This window comes from Canis lupus, chromosome 27, assembly GCF_048164855.1.
Source record: "Canis lupus baileyi chromosome 27, mCanLup2.hap1, whole genome shotgun sequence".
Classification (NCBI taxonomy): Eukaryota; Metazoa; Chordata; class Mammalia; order Carnivora; family Canidae; genus Canis; species Canis lupus.
The window spans coordinates 12,709,898-12,734,259 of record NC_132864.1 but is presented as its reverse complement, the minus strand read 5'-3'; the positions used below and the strand labels follow the sequence as shown (position 1 = coordinate 12,734,259).

At 41.4% G+C, this 24,362-nt stretch overlaps 1 protein-coding gene and 1 long non-coding RNA gene across 10 annotated transcripts in view; one reads left to right on the top strand and one right to left on the bottom strand.

Annotated features, from left to right (window-relative positions):
• Positions 1-18,655, bottom strand: part of SBNO1 (strawberry notch homolog 1) — a 62,256-nt gene extending 43,601 nt beyond the window's left edge. Inside the window, exons 1-5 of one of the 3 annotated variants that reach the window (XM_072802228.1) lie at positions 18,442-18,655; positions 9,462-9,593; positions 8,829-8,933; positions 6,744-7,056; positions 1,012-1,112 (exon numbers count right to left, since the gene is read on the bottom strand). In XM_072802228.1, the coding sequence (XP_072658329.1) occupies positions 1,012-1,112; positions 6,744-7,056; positions 8,829-8,933; positions 9,462-9,593 (651 nt within the window). In that variant the 5' untranslated portion in view covers positions 18,442-18,655. The remainder of the gene's footprint in view (positions 1-1,011; positions 1,113-6,743; positions 7,057-8,828; positions 8,934-9,461; positions 9,594-18,441) is intronic. The other 2 variants (XM_072802226.1, XM_072802227.1) reach the window with 2 other exon arrangements.
• A 66-nt stretch (positions 18,656-18,721) lies between these two features.
• LOC140619203 (uncharacterized) lies at positions 18,722-23,534 on the top strand. Of its 7 annotated transcripts, none has more exons than XR_012019129.1 (3): positions 18,722-18,864; positions 19,782-19,987; positions 22,660-23,534. It is a non-coding gene; the product is annotated as an uncharacterized lncRNA (long non-coding RNA). The 7 variants fall into 7 exon arrangements; XR_012019131.1 differs by having other exon boundaries at positions 18,722-18,885; XR_012019135.1 differs by having other exon boundaries at positions 18,735-18,823.
• Positions 23,535-24,362: the final 828 nt, after the last annotated feature.

Genomic DNA, 24,362 nt, shown 5'->3' with positions numbered 1-24,362 from the left:
GTTTAGTCTCTTAATATACCTCCCTTCTGGATTACTTAACCAACCTTTCACCCTCTCTTCCCCATCCGACTCATCCTGAATCACTAACAGATAGATCTTCCCACTGACGCTGCACCAAGCTTCACAAAATGAAGTCTTCCCAGGCTATTTAAGTCCAAGGAGATCTCTTCCTCCAAATCCATAACCCTGAATTTTAAGTATCTCCATGTATCATGTATCCTTTGCTGTACCCGATGTTACTACTTAAACCACTGTGCTTGTCAAATTGTGTGACTATGGAAGGGGGAGCCATGTAGTATATACCACTTGTACAAACAGTGTACATGCAGTTTTACACAGCAGTTATGAAACAAATGTACTGTTAACCCAAGGTATTTCTAAAATAGAAGAAAAAAATTACTTATAACTAGAACAATGTATGATCTGACAGCTCTTAACTACCTGTATAATTAAGTTCAATCCCAAAATGGACATAGTTATCAAATACTTTTGGTTAACTCCATTGTCTTTGTCTCTCATTAGATGGGATTCACAATAAAATGATGTCAGTACCGCATGTAATACTAAATATGCAAGCTATAATCACTTTTTTAATGTTTATGTTAGATATTTAATGCTTACTCATTAGTTCATGCCGTTTAATAGCCCCCCTTCACCCCAAAAAAAGTTTTTTGTTGTTTTTTTAAAGATTTTATTGATTTAACAGAGAGAGAGAGAGAGAGAGAGAGAGACAAAGAGCACAAGCTTGTGAGTGTGTGTGCAAGCAAACACCCAAGAGAGCACAAGAAGGGGGCAGGGGTAGAGGGAGAGCAGATTTCCCACTGAGCAGGGAGCCTGACTCAGGACTCTCGATCCCAGGATACTGGGATCATGAATGAAACCAAAGGCATATGCTTCACTGGCTGAGCCACGCAGGCACCCCCCCAAAGAAAGTTTTCTGAGGGTTGTTTTAGAGCACTTTTAGCCAAGCGTACTTCCACACCAAACACAGATGTAGCTTTTGAAACTCACCATGGTTGGAGAAAAACTCCTCATTTTCATGTCGTTTATCCATATTCTTGCTACTTCTTTATTAGAAGACTCTTTCTTTACTGTACCATTGCTTACATCAGCTGAGGGGGAGAGTTATTAGATTTTAGAACAAAATCAGTATTTTTTTGGTAAAAATTTTTGCTAAATTTTTTTAATTGAGGTTTTTAAAAAAATCTTATTTTGTTTTTAAAGATTTTATTTATTTATTCTTGACAGACACACAGAGAGAGGCAGAGACATAAGCAGAGGGAGAAGTAGGTTCCCTGTCAGAAGCCTGATGCGGGACTTGATCCCAGGACCCTAGGATCATAACCTGAGCCAAAGGCAGATGCTCTGGGAAGCCTGGGTGGCTCAGCGGTTTAGCACCACCTTCAGCCAAGGGTATGATCCTGAAGACCTGGGATCGAGTCCCACATTGGGTTCCCTGCATGGAGCCTGCTTCTCCCTCTGCCTGTGTCTCTGCCTCTCTCTCTGCCTCTCTCATGAATAAATAAATAAAATCTTTAACAAAACAAAACAAAACAAAACAAAAAACCCAAAGGCAGAGATGCTCACAACTGAGCCACCCAGGTCCCCCTTAAAAAAAAAAAAATTTAAATCTAAAAATTCAATAAAGCTTACTCACTTCACAAACCAAAAATATAAATCTGCTTATCACTAACATAAATTAAACATAAGAATGAAAACATTCAAAGCTGTATGTTATCATGGAGGTAAGAATTAACCTTAGAAAACAACTAACTTAAACAGAGTTGTGTGTACAGGAAACTTGAGAACTAGTTATCAGAAGGACACCTTAACCAGAAGTGTTTCATAGTTTATTTCAATACAAATACCAACAGCCAGCATTATTTTGGGACCTTCCACTTGGTTCATCAAAAACAAAGAAAACACAGAACATGTTATTACCAAAACAGAATCAATCTCACCTGAGTTGGTGATCTTTACTTTCAAGGCAAAATAATTTTTCTTGGAAGGAAAAACTATCAGGGAACTCTATTTTCCACCTCCTCACAGAATAAAGATCCAAACAATCAATCTTTTCTTCTTCTATACCAGTGGTTTACAAACTTTTTAGATACAGCAAGAGATTCCCTTAATCTGAATATCAGGCCAAGTAGAACTGCTTGACTGAATTGTCTAGAGCTCCTGTAACCAGTCTGCTTCCCTGAAGCACTCACTTCAGGGACTGGGATTCCGGAGATCAGTGTGAAAATCACACCAAGACGACTAATTAACATCTTTATCTATTCTACCAAAACACAGGGAGTGTTTGGGAGACCTCCCACTTGGGACTCCAAAACGACAATTAAAGTGTTAACAAAATAAGGAGGCTGGAACAGAGATAACAAATTTAAGTGTTCCGTTTAACTGTGGGAGAGCCAGTGAACAGTTTGCAGAGTTACAGAACTGGACCTCATGTGAGAGCTGCGAACGCAAATAGCCAAAAGGCTCAAGGCTCCAGAAGGGTCAACACCCTTAGATAAGTGAGAAAAGAGCTTGCAAAACCTTGCTCTTTGCAGTTTTATACATTATGTTCTTCCCTTTCAATAAAAAGATGACCCTTTGCTACAACACAGAAGTATGCTTATCTTCAGCATTCACTTACATGTTTCTTTCTTAGCCCTGGTCTAGTCTGACAGTTTCTCAGTCTTCCACACAATGACGGCCTTGATTTGTAGTCTTTTTAAAATTACTCTACTGGATATGGGAGATGTTACTGTACTAAGCATTACTTGACCAGCTCTAAACTTATCCTGTTTTGTTTTGCTTTCTAAACTTACCTCACAATAGCAAAGTCGTTTCCTTTAAATTATGAGAACATGTGCTGATTTGAGGAGTGGAATGCTCAGAAAGCCACTCACATAAAAACAGTAGGATTTCTCCTCAAACTCAAAGACTAATGAAAGCTGCTTCCACTAACTGCTGATCATCCAAGTCTCCCAGGAGTCATTATAGGTGGGCCCTGCCACCCCAGCCAGGTCAGGTCCATGGGTTCTGCTCTCCAGGGTGGAGCAGAGTAAAAATCAGTCTTAAGGCGGTTAAAATGACCTCTCAATGGGCATCTAGCTGCCAGACTGCAGTTAGTTCAGGACAGTGATCTTGAGAGTAAACTATAGCCATAAGGACACAATGGTACAGACTCAAACAAAAGATTATCTGGTATTTTTTTAATTACATCTGTCACTGAAGACATAGTTCTACGTCATCCTATAAACACTCCTTGACTACTGCTTTAGAAAAAAGCCCCGGCCCTCTACTTCATAAACATAAGCACAATTTCCAAGCAGTCCATTCTGCCACAAGATTATATAATGATATATATCAGGTATTAAAACTTAACTCCCGATATTAGAAATATAAAGCAGCTATTTGGAAAGAGGAACTATTTGTTTAATACCTATCAGCTCATTCCAAAACCCTAATAAAATGCTATTTGTGTACTTGTATAAATTCTCAGGAACCTCCATTCTATTCCCTTGATCCAAACATATCCACCCAAATAAATTTACTTAGAAAAAAAAAGGCACCCATCCCTACACTGAAACTATAAAATAGTCAGCTCAGAATATAACTGAGATCAGTTACAGTTTCCAACAGTGCCCACCATGGTACTGTTACATAACAGGCACTCAAATACACTTCAGCTGAATGTAGAAGGGCAGATTAGCCCTATTAAAGAGTTTACGTTTTTCAGTTTCCAGAACTGTACTACTAAAATTTGATGTAGCCAATTAAAAAACACCTAATAATTTCATTTTAACCTTAAAAATTACCTTACTAAATATGAAGCTTCCTCTGAACACTGCACTTAAAACTGTAACCTCTTCCTGCCCCATATCTCTTTCTGTTTCTCTCCATAGCGCTTATCCCTGTAGGACACACCATATAACTTTTTTATTATCTGTCTCTCTCCACTAGAATGCAAGCTCCAAGACTGCAAAGATCTCAACAGTTTTCTTCCCAGCCATAGCCTCAAAATCCCAGAAGCACATAGTCAGTACTCAAATATTTTTTGAATAAATGAGCAATAACAAACACTCCAAAGAAAAACTAACAATAAAATCTGTATTCTTTTTTTTTTTAAAGATTTTATTTATTTATTTATTTATTCATGAGCAACACAGAGAGAGAGAGAGAGAGAGAGTGCACGCGCGACAGAGAGGCAGAGACACAGGCAGAGGGAGAAGCAGGCTTCACGCAGGGAGCCCAACGCAGGACTTGATCCCAGGTCTCCAGGATCAAGCCCTGGACTGAAGGTGGGGCTAAACCACTGAGCCACCGGGCTGGCCCTAAAATCTGTATTTTTTATCCATGAATAAGCTCTTTAAAAAATGTAATTAAACTACTGTTGAACTTTTTCCTTTAAACCTTATCCTTAAAGGATGAGCTCATGGTAACACTTTAACAACCCTGAATATACTAAAATCCACTCAACCGTATGGTTTAAAAGGGTGAATTTTATGGTATATCCTATACATCTCAATAAAGTTTTTTTTTTTTTTAAATAAAGTTGTTTTTAAAGAAAGGATTATATGTGGGACCCCTGGGTAGTTCAGCAGTTGAGGGTCTGACTTTGGTTCAGGGCGTGATCCCAGAGTCCCGGGATCGAGTCCCACACTGGGCTTCCTGCATGGAGCCTGCTTCTCCCTCTGCCTGTGCCTCTGCCTCCGTCTCTCATGAATAAATAAAATCTTTAAAAAAAAACTGTATGAGTGCTTGTTCTAAAATAAAAACCACAGCGAGGGGCACCTGGGTGGCTCAGTTGGTTAAGCATCTGACTTTGGCTTAGGTCGTGTTCTTGGAGTCCTGGGATCGAGCCCCAGTCAGGCCCCATACTCAGTGGAGAGTGTGATTTTTTTCCTCTTCTCCTCCTCCCGCTCATGCTCCCTCTCAAATACGTAAATAAAAACACTTTTTTAAAAAGGTGAATTATTTTATAATGAAAATGTATTTTAATTTTTTTTAAAGATTTTATTTATTTAGAGAGAGAGAGAGAGAGAGAGAGGCAGAGACACAGGCAGAGGGAGAAGCAGGCTCCATGCAGAGAGCCCGATGTGGGACTTGATCCAGGGTCTCCAGGATCACGCCCTGGGCTGCAGGCGGCGCTAAACCGCTGCGCCACCGGGGCTTATCCTTATTTTTTTTTTTTAAAGATTTTATTTATTTATTCATGACAGACACAGAAAGGGGCAGAGACATAGGCAGTGGGAGAAGCAGGCTCCTGCAGGGAATCCAATGTGGTATTCCATCCCAGGATTCTGGGATCACGATCTTAACCAAAGGCAGATGCTCAACCACTGAGCCCCACCCAGGTGCCCCTGTATTGTAATTTTTTTAAAAGATTTTTTATTTACTTATTAGAGACAGAGAGAGAAAGAGAAACAGGCAGAGGGAGAAGCAGGCTCCAGGCAGGAAGCCCGACGCGGGTCTCAATCCCCGGTCTCCAGGATCATGCCCTGGGTGAAGGCGGCGCTAAACCACTAAGCTAAACCAGTAAGCCACCGGGGCTGCCCTGTAATTTTTTAAAAAAGGATTTTCTTGGGCAGCCCTGGTGGCTCAGCAGCGGTTTAGCGCCGCCTTCAGCCTAGGTCGTGATCCTGGAGACCTGGGATCAAGTCCCACGTCGAAATCCTTGCGTGGAGCTTGCTTCTCCTTCTGCCTCTTTCTCTGTGTCTCTCATGAATAAATAAAATTAAAAAAAAAAAAAGAAAAAACATTTTTCTTTATTTGAGAGAGAAGGGCAGGGGGAAGGGCAGAGGGGAAGGGCAGAGGGAGAGGGAGAAGGACAAGCAGACTTTGCATGGAGCACAGAGGCCCCACAAAGGTCCTCAATTTCAGGACCCTGAGATCACGACCTGAGCCAAAATCAAGAGTCAGACACTCAACCAACTGAGCCACCCAAGCACCTCAAAAATGTATGTATTTTAAAAGAGAATTTATATGACTACCCAAAAGCAATTAAGTCACTGACAGGCAAAATAATAAACTGTAAAAGTCAGAGTTAAAGCAGTAAAACAGCCCGGGGGGCTCAGCAGTTTAGTGCCGCCTTCAGCCCAGGGTGTGATCCTGGAGACCCAGGATTGAGTCCCGTGTCGGGCTCCCTGCATGGAGCCTGCTTCTCCCTCTGCCTGTGTCTCCGCCTCTCTCTCTCTGTCTCTCATGAATAAATAAAATCTAAATAAATAAATAAATAAATAAATAAATAAATAAATAAATAAATAAATAAAAATAAAGCATTGATATCGGTTTAAAGCCAGTTACTTCATGCATGGTCCAAGGACCACCAGTAATCACCACCACCTCTGAGAAGCTGGTTAGAAATGCAAAATCTTGGGCCCTACTGTAGACCTACTAAATCTGATTCTGTTTTTGAACAAGATCTCCAGGTGACTCATAAGCACATAAAGTTTGAGAAGTACTGATTTAAAGGACTGAGAAAATATTAACCAGTTACTCCCAATGTATAAAACTGAGATCTCATGGTGTTAAGTAATGTAGCTACCTGGTAATTCCACACTTCATTTCAAGATAAACGTTAGGGCTTCTAAATTTCTCCTTCCCTTGAATTGTATAAATGCTATAATTGTACAGAGTCATACATATATGTCATTCATAGCCAGTTCTTTTAAGACCCAAGCAAACCCTTAAAAACACACCAACACATCTTACCAAAGGGAGTCAGCTGACAAGACTGAAAACGGACTTACTAGCTGCTGTTGCAACTGGCTGAGCAATATTAGCTGGTGGCTTCAGTTTCATGAGTTCATTCAGACTATTATTTTTTAGTAGGTCCTTCAGCTGAACCTGGTCTTTTGAGGGTGCAGAGGTCATGGCATTTCGTACTGCTGGTGCTGAGACTGAAGGGCGTGTGTTTGCAGTAGTCTGGATAAACTTTGTTAAAGTGATGGTCTGCCGATTTGTTGTTACAGGTGGTGTTTTAGTCATTACAATTGTAGATCCCAAGGTCGGAAGCTGATTTATTTGATTCAGCACAAATGTTGTAGTAGATGGAGGCTGCTGCTATAAAAGAAAACCATAACATATCAGACCACTGAGAAGTACTGGATTCTCTAATGTGGCCTAGATCCACAAATAAAGGAGGCCATTTAAACCTCAAAAATGGACTTTAATTCTTACCTAAACATTAGCACTGTATTTTTAATTAAATATGCCTAATTATAAACTACTAAGTTAAAACTACCACTTTGACAGGAAAAAAAAGATATAGTAGTAGTATGACATTTTCTGTAACTGCTGGGGTTGCAAGCATAAAATGGGACTATCCTAAGCAAGCGGTGATGTGTAGTAATGCTGTATTAATATAAGGACTAGAAACAGAAAGAGTTTCTAATCCCAGCACTGCCCCAACTAGGTTGAAAACCTTAGGCAAATCACTTCACCCCCAGGGGCCCAGGCTCTCTGAGGTCCATTTTCCATTGCTAGCATTTTATGACTCTTGTCCAATGTTTTGTTTGCTACCATACAAACTATACCAATGTTTAGAACTTAAATATAAAACCACCAGAGTTTTAAATACCTATGTTGCATGAATGATCCAGCCAATCCACCAATGTCACATACTGCTGATAATACAGGTACTACCTTTGAGCCTAAGACAAAGCTACATAGCATTTTCTTTTTAATAGCTTGGGGCGGGGGCGGCATTAGGAGTTGGACAAAAATGCAGGGAAAAGGGGTCAAAGATGAGGAGGATGACAATGTGGTCTGTGACTATAATGGACTGAAGTACAATCAAGGTATTTTTAAATTTTAGTCTATGTCTACTTCCTTTCCTCCTCAAAGTATTTTTCCGTGACTCATGTAACAAAAATTTATGGATTACCACTTATCACTTTATTTTTTAAAGCAGGCAGCTTTGGGGTACCTGACTGGCTCAATCTTTTTTTTTTTTTTTTAAGATTTTATTTATTTATTCATGAGACACACACAGAGAGAGGCAGAGACATAGGCAGAGAGAAGCAGGCTCCATGCAGGAAGCCTGATGCGGGACTCGGTCCCGGGTCCTGGGCTGAAGGCAGGCACTAAACCACTGAGCCACCCAGGCGTCCCTGGCTCAATCTTAGAGCATGCAACTCCTAATTTAGGATTGTGAGTTCAAGCCCCATGTTGGGTATGTAGTCTACTTTAAAATAAAAGCCTTTTTTTTTTTTTTTTAAAGAAAAGAAAGATTTATCTATTTATCTATCTATCTATTTATTTATTTATTTAAATAATCTCAACACTCAATGTAGGGCTCGAACTCAAAACCCTGAAATCAGGAGTCACACGTTCCACCAACTGAGCCCAGCCAGGTACCACTTACAACTTTTAAATAAAACTCACAATGATTTATCATGTTATAAAATTTTTAACTAGGTTGTCCAATAATTTTATATCACTAGGCTTAAGTTAATAATTGCTATATTAAAAGTAAAACCAGAGAAATTCTGTATTTAAAGCATAAAAATCACATCTACCAATGGACAAAAGCTGAAATCAACAAGGAAAAATGAAATGTGTAGTGGGGTAAACATGTAGCTCATCTTTACTTCATAAATTTTCTATCATTTACAATAAGTAAATTTTTAAAAAGTTTGTTTTATCCTAACTACCTTTTGATCAACGTAACTATGAGATGAATGAAAGAAGTGTTTTTATAAAGTAGGAGGCGAGAGTAGCATATTGGAAAGAAATAGTAAAAACAGGATTGGTTTAATAACTTTATATTACAGGTTATTTTCTTACAATTCAAAACCATTTTAGTAATCATGCCAAATGTAAATCATTCTTACTCTAACATTTAGTAGTGCTGGAGTAGGTACTGTCTCTGGTTCTGGCTTAACAGGAACTGTTGCTTCAGTCTCCAAACCTAGTTCTAATGCACTAAGTGGCACAGACTAGAGAGAAAAAAACAGAGAAAGAAATAAAAAATGACAGCAGTAAATTCTGTTTCAAGAACAAAAGATGTATTTATTTTATTAAAACAAAAAATGTTAAGTTTTACACTCAGAATGCAGAATCTCTGATACCAGGTATGAAATAATAATCTTTACAAGTACATCTTCACAAAACGATACTAATACCAGAATCTTTTTACTTTCAGAGAATCTGTATAGTGAAACCTCAAAAGAGGATCCTCATAAAGTACAAAGACAACTAGTAAAGAGGTAACAAACCTCTCACAAGAACTCTAAACAAATCATCTTTTACATACGTACATACATATACACACACACATATATATATATCAAAGCAGAAAATGTCGATTTTCACTGCAAATATTTTCTATCTCATGAAGACTAATAATATAAAAATAACATACACATGCTTATTTAAATTTATGTCTTAATAATGACTGTTTCTAAAAGTAGAAATTAAAATTAAGAAACAATCCACTTTTTACAGAGGCTTTGGAAAACTCTTACCTGCTGAACTGGAGGAGTAGCTGTTGGAGTTGCAAGCCCTGCATCTCCCCCATCAATATCAAAGAGGTCATTCGGACTAATTCCACTCTCACTCAAAGCAGCAAGCAGTAAATCTTGCCCTGGCTCCACCATCTTTAGAACAAAATATTTAACATTAACATAAAAAACTTAAAAAGCCAATTAACTCTCTTCTAAATACAAACCAACATCTTCTACCAGATCCATCTATTTAGTATTTATGAAGAATCTGCTACATATCAGGCAAGAAGGAGAAAGGAGAAAGCCTCTGATTCCAAAAATTTCACAATAAGATGAAAAGGACAGAGAAATATGTAAATCACAGCAAGAGTGTATGTATACAAAATGCTGTGGGAACAGAGAAGGAATGCTGCTGAACTTTGCCTGGAAAAAGGTTACAAAGATGACCGTGGAACTGAGTCTCAAGAAGAAATCACCAGGTGGATGAGAATATTCTGGACAGTGCACTCAAACTTATGGAGGTATCAAAGACATTGGTGCTCTTTAAGAAGTATGGTTAGAGGGATCCCTGGGTGGCGCAGCGGTTGGGCGCCTGCCTTTGGCCCAGGGCGCGATCCTGGAGACCCGGGATCGAATCCCACGTCAGGCTCCCGGTGCATGGAGCCTGCTTCTCCCTCTGCCTGTGTCTCTGCCTCTCTCTCTTTCTCTCTCTGTGACTATCATAAATAAATAAAAAATAAAAAAAAAAAGAAGTATGGTTAGAGTAATTCATCATTGGTATGGAAGTTCAGAATAGAAATCCAAGCCTCAGGCAGGTGATGACAAGAGAGGAGGAAGTTATCATCCACAAACTTGTATACCATGCTAGAGAGTTCACTTAATCCCATGGGTAGTGAGGGTCACGAAAGAGTTTTCAGATAGAGGACTGCAGGACATAGATTTGTGACTTAGAAAGATTACTTCGTAAAAGTATGGAAGCAAACTGAAAATGGGTAGAGTAAGACTAGAAGCAGGGATACATTTGAGGAAACTGCCACAGCAGACCAAAGAGATTATATGCTATAATACAGCAGGGCGTGAAAGAAAGAGGGGGATAGATTCCAAGATATTTACGAAGCACAATCCATAAGACTAAGTTTATAAAAAGCTCAAAAATGAAAGAGAATATGAAATACACAAAAAGCATGAGTTGATGGATGATTAGAGTTATGCCAAGAGACTGAAAAAACACTGAGTCCAGAAGACCCCAAAATGAGTTATACAGAGTTTAGTGGGGGGGAAATACGTATTTAGGAGCAAGCAAATACATTTTATTAAATATTTTATTTCTTAGATGGGGGGGGCAGAAGGGGAGACGAGAGGAGAGAATCTCAAGCAGACTCTTTGCTGAGCATGGAGCCAGAAGCAGGGCTCGATCCCACAACCCCAAGATCATAATCTGAGTTTAAACCAAAAGTCGGACGTTCAACTGATTGAGCCACCTCGGTGCCCTACAAATACATTTTAGATTTAGGTTTTCCAAATGTACTCTTAATACACAATATATCAAAGTACGTCACCACCAAAATGAATTTTTATCCATTTTGTAAGGGGAAAAAAATCTTAACTTTTTCAATTTTTAACATGTCATTAATTTATCTGAAATAACCAATTTATATACATAAACCTGAAAAGAGACTGTAGTTGTTTTTCCCAAAAATCTAATTTCATGTTACATAAATAATACACTAATCTTTAGCTAGTTCATTTGTTCTCAGGCCGCGTCAAATAATTAAATGTCAATATTTTCATTATGTCCTACAAAAAAGAAATGCGTTAGCCACTGTGACCATGACTTCCAACATATAAGAACTACTGTTTCAAATAAAAGTACTTCACAGAGAAGTCCTCTACTATGTAGTCTATGCCACATGAGCCTATATATATCATTTAGAAAAAAGTTCTAACAGAAACATGAATGAGTTTAGAGTCCACAGATATCCAGAAATGAAACTCAAGACATAACCACTGTTTAAAGTGAGTCTAGAACAGCCCCAAGGAAGAAGAAATAGCCCAAAGGAGATTTTTCAGAGAAAGGAAAAGTCTGTGGAAAAATACATTTTGGGGCCTTGGGTGGCTCAATGGGTTAAGCATCTGCCTGCAGCTCAGGTCATGATCTCAGGGTCCTGGGATTGAGCCCCATGTTGGGCTCCCTGCTTAGTCTGAAGTCTGCTTCTCCCTCTTCCTCCCGCCCCCCCTGCTCATATTCTCTCTCAATCTCTCAAATAAAATCTTAAAGATAAAAATATACGTATAAATAAACAATTTTTAAAAAATTATTTATTCATAAGACACAGGAACACAGGCAGAGGGAGAAGCTGGTTCCCTGCGGGGAGCCCGATGCGGGACTTGATCCCAGGATCCTGGGATCACGAACTGTGCCAAAAGCAGACACTCAACCATTGAGCTACCCAGCCCAGGCGTCCCTAAATAAAATCATAGGAAAAAAAAGAAAAATGCATTTTGAGAAGGAGAAAGGTAAGGAAATTGACAGTGCCTAAGTATCTTTTACAAGTCTAACAAAGTATTAGGCTCTTCATACACTATGAGCCCACAACAACCCTGAAAAAGACAGGTATTTTTTAAAGTTGAAACCGAGGCTCAGAAAGCTCAAATTACCTACAGTTACCTATATCTAGATTATTCAAAATCCGAAAGCCCATGCATTCTCTTTCCAATAAATAGATAAGTCGATATTGCTAACCTAAATTTTGATACTTAACTTTGGAATAAATGCCAGTCTGAGATTAAAACCGGAAGGGAGAAAGATCACTGGATAGCAAGATGGAAACAGTACAAAGGGATTGAACAGGGGAGACAAATATGAGAAATGTCCCAACATGGATTTAAAATAAAGTTAATCGGGCAACCCTGGTGGCGCAGTGGTTTGGCGCCGCCTGCGGCCTGGGGTGTGATCCTGGGGACCCAGGATCGAGTCCCATATTGGGCTCCCTGCATGGAGCCTGCTTCTCCCTCTGCCTGTGTCTCTGCCTCTATGAATAAATAAATAAAATCTTAAAAAAAAAAAATAAAGTTAATCATTTTTCTAATCTAGACACAGCTGACCATGCTTTACAAATTAACTTAATAGAGTACAAACATGTACCAAGATAGCTAAACCAAGGCTTTTATTTTTTTTTAAGATTTATATTTATTTATTCATGAGAGAACAGAGGGAGAGGCAGAGTGAGAAGGAGGCTCCCTTCAGGTAGCCTGATGTAGGACTTGATCCCAGAACCCCAGGATCACGCCCTAAGCTGAAAGTAGACGCTCAACCACTGCGCCACCGAGGAATCCCTAAACCAATGCTTTAAAAACATTTCAACTGTGGCACCTGGGTGGCTCAGTAGAGCATCGGACTCTTAATTTTTGCTTAGGTCATGATCTCAAGGTCATGAGATCAAAGCCCCTGTCAGGCTCCATTCTCAGTAGGGAGTCTGCTAGAGATTCCCTCTCTCTCCCTCTGCCCCTTCCCACTAACATGCATGTGCATTCTCACACCCTCCCTAAAAATATATATATAAATCTTAAAAAAACAAAAACAAAAAACAAAAAACAAAAAAAAAAAACATATCAACTCACCAAATACTTAAGACCACTGACCTGTGGGAATAGGGGTGGTCTTGGCCTGCTTGCTATGAGTAATCCTGACCTAGATTAATAGAACTCCAGAGACTATCAAAATGTCATCTGTTTTTAGTAAATACTCAAAATTATGATTCATTTACATTTCAAACCAAAACACATTGTTTTAAACCAATGACTCCTTTTTTTTTTTTTAAAGATTTTATTTATTTATTCATGAGAGAGACGGGGGGGGGGGGGGAGACATAGGCAGAAGAAGAAGCAGGCTCCATGCAGGGAGCCCAATGTGGGACTCGATCCCGGGACTCCAGGATCACGCCGTGGGCCGAAGTCAGGCACTAAACCGCTGAGCCACCCAGGCACCCCTAAACCAATGACTCCTAAACTACAGACCAAAGAATGCTTGGAAGCCAAAGGATCCATTAATCCATTAAATGCACACCAAGCCCTTTCTAATTCTACTAAAAAGTACAGAAACATCATTAATGAAAGCAAACAAAAGTCACTGAAAAGCATTAATACATGAGAGTTCTTTGAAATATATTTTCTAAACAATGAGCATTGCAAGTATAAAAATATCATGGAAGGGAAGAATTTGGAGGGAATCTTGGTATTTTTACAAGAAATAACAGCACAGTTATAAATAATACTATCACTAACCCGCTGAAAATTCATTCACAGGAATCACAATTTGAGACCTCTGATCTACACATAGTGACTTAGTAATGACATGTCTTTTGCAAGCTATTAATGAAAAAGATTTTAGGTTTATACACATAATATACAAAAACAAAATCTAAGGATCCTTTCTTAGCCAAATGGAAACAAATTCTCTACTTGAACTTTTTTGCAGTGAGAAAGGGGGCAAGGGATACAGAGGAACATCTCTGCCTTTCTCTAGTTCCATTAGGCAAACCCCTTAATATTTAATCATTTTCCTATTCTGAAACTATTACAGACTCACAATTTCAGTGTTCAAGCTAACAGAGCCCTTAAAAGGTTATATTAATCAGTCTTCTCACCTTACAAGATTTATTCTTGAGAAAACATTTTTGCTTTGAACCCACTAAATACAATATGAATGCAAATAAGTGTAAGAGAACTGTGTTACAGTGTGTCTACAAAGGATTTCATAGACCTTAAGAGACATTTAACATGTAGCAATCCAACAAACCCAAAAGTAACCAACCCCAAAATGATTCTATCTCAAACAAAGGACAACAAAAAGGTTCCATTTCTATTATAAATACACTGGAAAATATCACCTATTTCAAAATAGTACACCGATGAAAGTTTCTATGATAAATAAGGACACAGTAGTAGAGAGTAACTAAGAGCCATCTTTGGCAGGAAGAGAATCCTGAGAAACAATAGCCAATCAGAAGAATGAAAGGATACAGTTCCCACTGAGAATACCAACACTGAAACCTATCAACCAGGACAAGGTTCCTCTTGTTGAGACCTAAAGCAGATCTTTATAGCTCAGGGCTACAAGATACAAGGGATCTATCTGTAGCAGTGGCAGCACACCACAGAGGCTGAGTAGACTATGGAGTCAAACAGAGTATCTGGGTTCAAATACTGGCTACATCATGCACATGTAGTATAATATAGTCAAGGAATAACTTGTGTGACTCAGTTTCCTCATCTTCATATAGGAATAAAAATAGAACTTATCTTATAGGATTGCTGGTTGAATAAACACTATGCTATTAGCTACTACACTTTGATATTAGTATCACGTCAAAAAATAGGTTTTCTCTCACATGACTAATACAATTTCCCAGAATACAAGTTTTATTTATTGGCAATCCACTCAATAATTAACTTCCAAATTAGTTCTATAAAATATTAATTCCTTTTTACATATAAGTGTCACATATTCAATTTATCCAGGTAATTAGCTGGTATGTCTAGAGGAAACTGGTAGTTCTCTTTATATGTGCAAACATATCATTTACCAAGTATCATGCTAAGATACTTAGCACTTTTAACAGTACTAAGTATGTCTTTTAACTCTGATTCAACTTTGCTTTAATGCAACCCAAAGGTGATAACTGACATTTAGTTTAGTAAGTTGAAGGATAATGATCATCTCAGAATTTAGCTAATATAGTTCATTAACAAGGTGTTTATTTAGTGTCTACTGAGCACTGGTTCCTTGAGAACATCAGGTAGTATAAAAAAGTTCACTAACAAGGATTTTCATTACCTAGAAGGGTATAATCTAATTTTTAACAGCTATTTTTCAAAGGAGCAATTGCTCAGTAAAACATGCCCCTCTCCATTCTCACTGCAAAACTTGTAAGAATGGATTCCCAAAGGAATGTGCAGATGACAAGAGTTTCAAGCATGCTTTGCAAAAAAAGTACATGAAAGAAGGGGGGAGTGTTGTTAAACAACTTTCTTGGTTACCACCACCAAATTCAGATCACTAGTCATCTTGAGATTTACTATAGGTTTAGATTTTTTCCTCTTTTAACCCTCAAGATAACTTCCGAGTAAATACTACATGTTATTCCTTTGTCCCAGATGAAAAACTGAGGCTTAGAGAGATGAATTGTAACAAGTTAACAACAAAGCAATTGTGGAACAGAATCAGAAACTCAGGAGCTCTGACCTCCACATCTCAAAATTCTGTATTCTTAACCCTATACCATATTTTTTAAACCGGTGGTCACACCACAGTGAGCTGTCAAGTCAATTCAGTGTATCATAACCAGAATTCTTAACTATTTCAGTACAGAAGAGAAAACTAGCAAAGAGCATGTGGAGATGATTGTTATTTCATGATGAGTTTTTCAGTTCTATGTGTGGATATGTAGGTCACAATGTAAAACATGTCTTACCAAGGGATACAATAAACAGGTTTTAAAAATTTTTTAAAGATTAATTTATTTATTCATGAGAGACACATACAGAAAGAGAGGCAGAGACACAGGCAGAGAGAGAAGTAGGCTCCTCGCAGGGAGCCTGAGTGGGACTTGATCCCAAGACTTCAGGATCATGCCCTGAGCTGAAGGCAGACGCTTTGACCACTGAGCCACCCAGGCATCCCATAAAAAGGTTTTAAAATCATTGCTCTGTGCCTATACCACCTCCCAAGATTTAATAAGCAAGTTAATTTGATGGGTTTTGTACTGTACTTTATCTATAAAATTGAAGTCCCTGTTCTTCAAGAGCCTATCCTTTTCATCTACAGAAAATTTCAGTAGTATCCCAATTGTCCTTAATATTTAAGTTCAACCACACTGAAGTGGAACTGTCAGCATTAAAAAAAAAAAAAAGACAATTGTAAAATCTTTAGAATTACACATCATTTTACTAATTAGCTATATAATGTGAAAGTAATTACTCTCACAAAGTATCTTTACATCAACTTGAGGCAGGCAAAGCATGGGAACCAAGAGACTCATGAAATCAGGTTACTTGATAAGACCAGACCTCAGATCTGAGTGTTTACGACCTTCACCAGAGGCATGTCTCAAATCAAAGCTCAATTTAGAAACTAAGAAACATCAAAATATATCAGTAGCTATAGTCTTTGAAATGAATCATTTTTTTAAAAGCATGTAAAGAATCTTTATACTGCTCATTTTTAAGCACTATGGAAATTTCAGCAAAACCTTTAAATAAAACTGCCTAAGTTAAAAGCATTTAATGAATGAATGGACTGTAAGCCAGCAAGTAAGCCTTCCTTTTTGATACTTACCCAGCAGCTGAAGTAAAATTTACTTAAAATCCTATAGACAATTGTATGGAATTAAATTAGATTGTGAGATAAAAATGTAGAAGCCGAAGGGAAAAAAATTAAAAAAAAATTTCTGGGAAGCTAAATTTTGGATACAACTCTTTTAAACATGAAAATTTCTCTTGCAAAATAACTGTCCCACGCAAGGCAACAATAGCAAATTCTGCATTTTATACTAGAAATTCTATACAAATTATCTTTTGGCCAATGATAACGGCTTTCCCAACAGCTAAGGAAAAAATCACTTCTTGACTGAAGTAAATAACCCGGGGAAAAAATGGATTCCTTTACACACTGTTGACTGGTTTGTATCTCAGTCAGGTGTTAATAAGTCTATTTCCTCTAGAGCAGCAACTCGGGGTTTGACAGCTTTCTGGACCCTCCTGCCCGACTCTGTAGAAGCCCTATTCTATCTCTTATTGTGGTTGTCTGCATTAAACAAAACATTTAACTCAACATAAACCGCTAATAATCAACTTTCAAAGGTCAAAGGTGACCCAGTTTTTAACCTTCCCTCAGCAACACGTGTTTAGTACAAACTTCCGGGTGCGGTTACAATTGGGTGCGCAATTCAATGGATAAAAACGTTGCTTTATTTGACTCAATTTTCTTGCCCGTTCTTACCCTACGTTTCTCAACCAGCAACTCCCCGAAACAAAAGCTTCCTACAGTAAACGAAGCCCGCACATAAAAAGGGCTTCTCTGTGCGAGGATCAAGTTAGTGGTCCGCAAACATTAACCAAACAGCAGCACAAAGCCAGGGTGGAAAGGGGAGGAGCTGGATGCCAGGGTCAGGAAAGAAACAATCACAAGGGTTCAGGAACATCCAAATCTCCTCAGCGGTTAAACCGATCCCAAACCACTTCTGGGAAACCACCAGCATACACTGGTTTGGGGAACTTTAGATGCTCGTTACGCTAAACACTCTTAAAGTAACCAAATCCCCCATCGCCTTTCTCCACACAGATGCTTAGGGTCCGGGAGAGGAGGGACCTTGAGGCGAAATGAACCTAATCACCCGGTGAGGCTTGAAGGTGGCCCCCACGTGTCCCACGTACCGCCTCGACGCCCTGTGGGCGAGGTAACCAGAAAACTGCAGGTGTGGGGTCCAGATTTAGGGCGCCCCTATCTCCCCCCGCACTCGCCCCAAACCGGGAGCAACCCTCGAGCAGGAAGACTTCTGAAGGATTGCGGAGCTCACTTTCCTGCGGGTCCGGGACGTCGCCATCCCCGAGCGGAGCAGGGAAGGCAAGGGGGGGCGACCCAAGTGGAGCCGGAGCCGGCGTCCGCAGACCCTGCCTCCCCGTCCACACTGAGCGCCTCCGGCCCGGGACACCGGGGGGCCCCCAGGGTCCCAGAGCCCCCACGCGCAGCGACCTCAGGGCCCGGCGCTGACGGGCGGAGGAAGCGAGCGCGGCGGGGCCGCCGCCGGGACCTTGCCCCCGAGTGCCCTGGGGCGCGCAGCTGAGGGGGCGGTGAGGGGCGAGGGAGGCCCCGAGCCGGGGTGAGGTGGCTGCGCCCCCCCCAACCCGGCCCCATACGGCCCCCTGAGGAGAGTGGGAGTGGGAGGCTGGCTGTCCGGGAGGAGGAGTGTGGAAGCAGAACAGGGCTGAGGGAAGGACTTACTTTCCCTGCGGGGTCCGACGCCGAAACAGCTCCTCCCGGGTGGCGAGAGCTTGAAGAACTAGAGGCGACTGGAGCGGAGGCGGCGGTGGCGGCGGCAGCAGCGGCGTCCGGCTCTGCCTACCTCCCCGCCGCCATCTTGACGCCCCTCCCCCCAGCCCCCCCGCCCCGCCGGAGGGGAGGGGGTGGGGCGACGGCTGAAGCGCCGCGCGCACGCAGCGCGCGCCGCGCGCCCCACGTGACTTCCTCCCCCCTCCCTCCGCTCCTCAGCGCCCCCCTCCGCCCCGCCTCCCACCTAGGTGAAGGAAGATGATTTCCCCCCCCCATCTTGACCGCCCCCTGCCTTCGCTGCCAAGCACGGGCTCCGCCGGCTCCAGCCGACCCGGTACCAGTGGTTGGATCCAAGAGAATTCCGGAACCCAAACGGTCCATTACCGCGGCTCCGGGGTGGGCGAGGGGTGAGGGGGCCGGGTTTCCGAGAAGGGGGAGGGGGGAAGGCGAAGGCCGCCTAGAAGAATCACGTGTCTACTGCTTCCGCCGGCGCTCGAAAGACCTCGCGAGAATTCCGTTCCACCTCCCTTTCTGCCCCGCGGGCTGTCGGGAGGAAGGTCTGTGCTCTGCCTTGCCACGAGGAGGTCAGCTTGTGGCCCGGGCGCATGCGTCCCACACCTGCTTTCAAAGTCGAGCTAGGAGGGGCCCGGAGCTATTTTCAAAATGTTTTTGGTGTGTGTGGCTTCGGTCCAGGAAGTTACCTAGTGGCGTCTCTGTCACTTTGGAAAGCTCTTCATTACCCAGTCAGCCGTAGAAAGAAAAATATTCGCGGATTCACTGCTTGTTAGTCTCGCTCAAAGCACTTTATTCAGCATGAAACCGCAGTATAGGGCAGCCCGGGTGGCTCAGCGGTTTAGCGCCGCCTTCGGCCCAGGGCCTGATCCTGGAGACCCGGGAAAGAGTCCCACCTCGGGTTCCCTGCATGGAGCCTGCTTCTCCCTCTGCCTCTCTCTCTCCTCTCTGTGTTTCTCATGAATAAGTAAATAAAATCTTAAAAAAAGAAAAGAAACCGCAGTAGAACTCGGAGCTCCCAGGCTGGTACACTGCTGTTATCATACCCTAAGGATGTGACGGGGTCAGCCCTACTTGTTTTTTTCTGAACCAACTATTACTCTCAATTAATGATTGCTCCAGATAGGTCTGTCCCTACCATCTCTCGCCTCCCTAATTTCTTCTCTACCTCCTCTTCCTTTATATTGTTATTATTAAATGACCTAACAGAATAAGCAAATTAACTTTTTGGTAACCCTTTTGTAAAGTCATTCTGAATGCTGTTTGACTCCGTTGCTTAGGTAATAGGGACGCCTGGGTGATTCTTGCCCCCTACTGGCGGCGTGTCCCACTGGCCTTGTGCTGAGAGAAATCCAAGTCTCCAAACATTTGGAGGTTAAAGTGTGAACTTTTCAGAAGAAAGTAGAGGCAGAGGGAAGAAGAAAGAAAATAAAAGTCATGGCAAGATGATTACAAATCATTCAACTCGAACTCAGCGTTTGTATGTGTAAGTATATATTACATGTGTATATTCCTATAGGTGAACATTTTACATAGCAGACTAATCAGTTTACTTCCATTATCTCATTTCTCCTTATGCACAAAAAAAAAAAACAACAACAACTGGTAAAGGTTAAAATGATAAAAACTAGTTCCAAAAGAACAAGGCCCTTATCTGTCTTGTTCGGCATAAGCCACTAGACTAGTTTATGGTCTAGTGTAGATGACAGCAAATAAGCTATTACGGATCTGTCATGCTAACTGAGGAAGGATGCAGCAAAAACAAACAAACAAACAAACAAACACCTAAAACATTGTAGTTAATGCTTCAGTGTCTTCCAAGCTTGGTTGATACAGTTCTGTTTCCAAGGGGCCCTCAAACTCTTGCTGCACACTAGGACTACATAAGTACTAGATTCTAACAGTGGAGGCCTGACCTGCAAACTCCCATCCTTAGAGGTACCTTGAGTATCCAAGCCAGATCCTTGCTGCGATCTCTGCATAATCTTCTTATCTGGGACCCAAGTAAAAGGTGGTGTTTCAGGTGATACTTGCAATATAACCGCAGATATGCACACACATGTCATGCACAAGGTTATTCCCTGCAGCATTATTTGTAGACTCAGACCATGAGAAACAGCCTAAATGCCTTTGAGGAAAGGACTGGTCATCTAAACTATGATACTTCCCTACAGTGAAACAGTTGTTCAAGAGAATGAAGTACTTCTGTCTGTGAGAATGTATAGTACTATATTTTGCTGGTGTGTACACATAGAGCATCTCAGAATGACAACATGAGTAGCAGTTGTTATCAGGGGATGGGAATCAAGCTCTATAGAGTATCAGAAGCAGGAGGAAGGCTTACTGAATACACTCAGAACAGAGATGCTATTGGAAGCAGATGATTCAAAACAAATCCCTTTTAACACATGGTATTGACTTCCCAGTGGCTGTGATAGCTGCACTTCTCCCTCCATTCAATAAGTATTTATTGAGTCCTTGCTATGCACCAGGTACTATGTTAGAGGTTAGGGGCACAAATTTAAGAAAACCAAATGAAGGGAGAGACAGGGATTGTCCCTGGCCCATAATGTCCTTACAGTCTAGGGGTGTCAATCCAAAATTTACATGAAATGTAAACAACTTTTTTTTTAAGATTTTATTTATTTATTCATGAGAGACAGAGAAGCAGAGACGTAGGTAGAGGGAGAAGCAGGCTCCCTGTGGGGAGCCTGATGTGAGACTCAATCCCAGGAGCCCAGGATCATAACCTGAGCCAAAGGCAGATGCTCAACCACTTGGCCACCCAGGTGCACCCAAAGTGTAAACTTGTAGGGACACCTGGGTAGCTCAGTCAGTTAAGCATCTGCCTTCAGCTCAGGTTGTAATCCCAGGGTCCTGGGACTGAGTCCCGCATCAGGCTTCCTGCTCAGTGGGGAGTCTGCTTCTCCCTCTCCTCCTGCCCCTTCCCCTGCTCTTGTTCTCTCTCTCTCAAGTAAATAAAATCTTTTTTTTTTTTTTTTGTAAATAAAATCTTAAAAAAAAATGTAAGCTTGTAACTGTGACATTGCTACAAAGAAGCTAAGAGCCTATTACAGACGAGTTTGACCTCATCAGGGAAGTCAAGGAAGGTTTCCTCGAGGAAGTGATAACTGAGCAGAGATTTGGAAAATAGGTATCATGTAGGCATAGAGAAGAGGGAACTGCCTTTCAAGAAGGGAAACTGCCTTTCAAGAAGGGAAACAGTAAATGTCCTGAAACAGGTGGAAGCAAAGCAAGAAGGGACAGTAATGGGGCAAGGGCAGTGGTGGTTAAGATACTGTCTCTTGGCTCCAAACTCAAGCTTCCAATTTGCAAAACTACATTCTGTTTTGCCAGCTGTTTCAGTGTTTGTTTCTGCACTAGGGAGTGCTGGAGGGAGAGGACAACACTGTGAACATCATTCCAACAGCGCTTCTTCACCCTGGCAGCTGCATTTCCTCCCCATAGCAGCAACTCTGCTCACTTTTCCCCACACCTGCAGAACTAGCCCTTTAAACCCTCCTCTCAGACAGGAGGACCACTGGGAGCCTCCCCAAGGTCATTCTGTAAGGTCAGAGACACTAGCACCAGCTGAGTACAGCCCCCTTCTTGAAGTTTAGGTCTTGGCAACATGGGGCCTTTTACATTTCCTAGTGACACCAACCCCTTACCTCTTCCCCTTAGCTTGAGTGGTAAGAGCTGCTTCCTGCAGTTGCTACCTCTGTGATGCCGTAAAGTTCTCTTTTCACCCTTTCAAGTTATCTAGTTAAGCAGTTTAGATTTAGTTAACATTTTTTTTAAAGATTTTATTTATTTTGAAAGAGGGAGAATAAGAACTAGGTGCAGGGGGAGGAGCAGAGGAGAGAGAATCTCAAGCAGACTACCCACTGAGCACAGAGCCCAACATGGGGCTCAATCTGATAACCATGAGATTTATGACCTGAGCTGAAATCAAGAGTCAGACACTTAACCCACTGAATCACCCAGGTGCCCCCTTACATTAATTTATCTCTGTTCAGAACCTAGTATAGTTTCTGCCTCCTGTGTGAACTTTGATTGACATAACGAGTAACAAGGAATTATCAGTAGGATTATAAAAATAGATGAAGGCCATTCTCAAAGAGCCTTTTGTAACTGAGTTTGGACTTTATTTTGTAGACTACAGGAAACTCGGAAGCCTGCTGTGCAGATAACTGCTGTGGTTGGATGTGCATTCTAGAAGAATCACTCAGGAAGCAACGTACCAGATGGATCCTAAGAACTGGACTGCAGGTATGAGGAGTAGACAGAAGAACAGAAACTGAAATGGAGTAAAATTGTTGAACAATAGAAGAAGACCAGGTTCAAGAAATACTAGGAGGTAAAGCCAATAACACACAGTGACTGGTTGGATAGGGTTTATAAGGAGAGAAGAGTCTAGAATGAAGCCTCAGTTTCTCACTTTTGTACCTAGGTAGATAACAATGCCATAGCTGAAACTGTGACCTCAGGAAGACAAACAGATGTGGAGAGGAAGACAGTAATATGGAAAGTTTTGCGTATCTATTTTTACGTAATAAAGAACCCCTAAACCTAACAACTTAATGAAACAACCATTTTATTACTTCTTATGATTCTTCAAGCTGGGCTGAGCTTAGCTGGACAGTTCTGCTGGGCTTGCTAATAGTCACTTGTGTAACTATAACTAGGTGGGCTCAGCTAGGATTCTTAGACAGCTGTTATTGCTCTGTTTGCATGTAGTCTCTCTAGTTGCCTTATAGTTCTTACATGGTGGCTCTGGGCTCCCAAGAACACAAAAGCAGAAGCTTCTAGACTCTTGAATTTTAGCCTTGCAACTGACACAGTGATGTTTCCACCGCATTCTATCAATTAAGGAGGCCACACAAGACTCAAGGAAAGACAACACAAGAGTATGAATGGAGGGGGGCACCTGCCTGGCTCAGTTGGTAGAGCATACAACTCTTGACGCTGGTGTGAGTTCAATGCCCATGTTGGGTGTAGAGATTATTTAAAAATAAAATGATCTTCGGGCACCTGGGTGGCTCAGTGGTTGAGTGTCTCCCTTTGGCCCAGGTAGTGATTACGGGATCTTGGGATTGAGTCCTGCATCCTCGGATTCTGGGATCAACTCCCTGCTGAACAGGGAGCCTGCTTCTCCCTCTGCCTGTGTCTCTGCCATTGTCTGTGTCTCTCATGAATAAATAAAATCTTGGGCAGCCTGGGTGGCTCAGCAGTTTAGCACCACCTTCGGTCCAGGGCCTGATCCTGGAGACCTGAGATCGAGTCCCACATCAGGCTCCCTGCATGGAGCCTGTTTCTCCCTCTGCCTGTGTCTCTGTCTCTCTCTCTGTGTGTGTCTCCGATGAATAAATTAAAAAAATCTTTAAATAAATAAATAAAATATTTTTTAAAATTTTTTAAAATAAATAAAATCTTAATAAATAAGTAAGTAAGTAAATAAATAAATAAACTTCAAGTGAAAGTAAAAAAAGAGCAGGGGCGCCTGAGTAGCTCAGTTGCTTAAGTGCCTGACTTTTTTTTTTTTTTTTTTTTTTATGATAGTCACACAGAGAGAGAGAGAGAGGCAGAGACACAGGCAGAGGGAGAAGCAGGCTCCATGCACCGGGAGCCCGACGTGGGATTCGATCCCGGGTCTCCAGGATCGCGCCCTGGGCCAAAGGCAGGCGCCAAACCGCTGCACCACCCAGGGATCCCCTAAGTGCCTGACTCTTTTTTTTTTTTTAATAATAAATTTATTTTTTTATTGGTGTTCCATTTGCCAACATACAGAATAACACCCAGTGCTCATCCCATCAAGTGCCCCCCTCAGTGCCTGTCACCCATCACCCCCAACCCCCGCC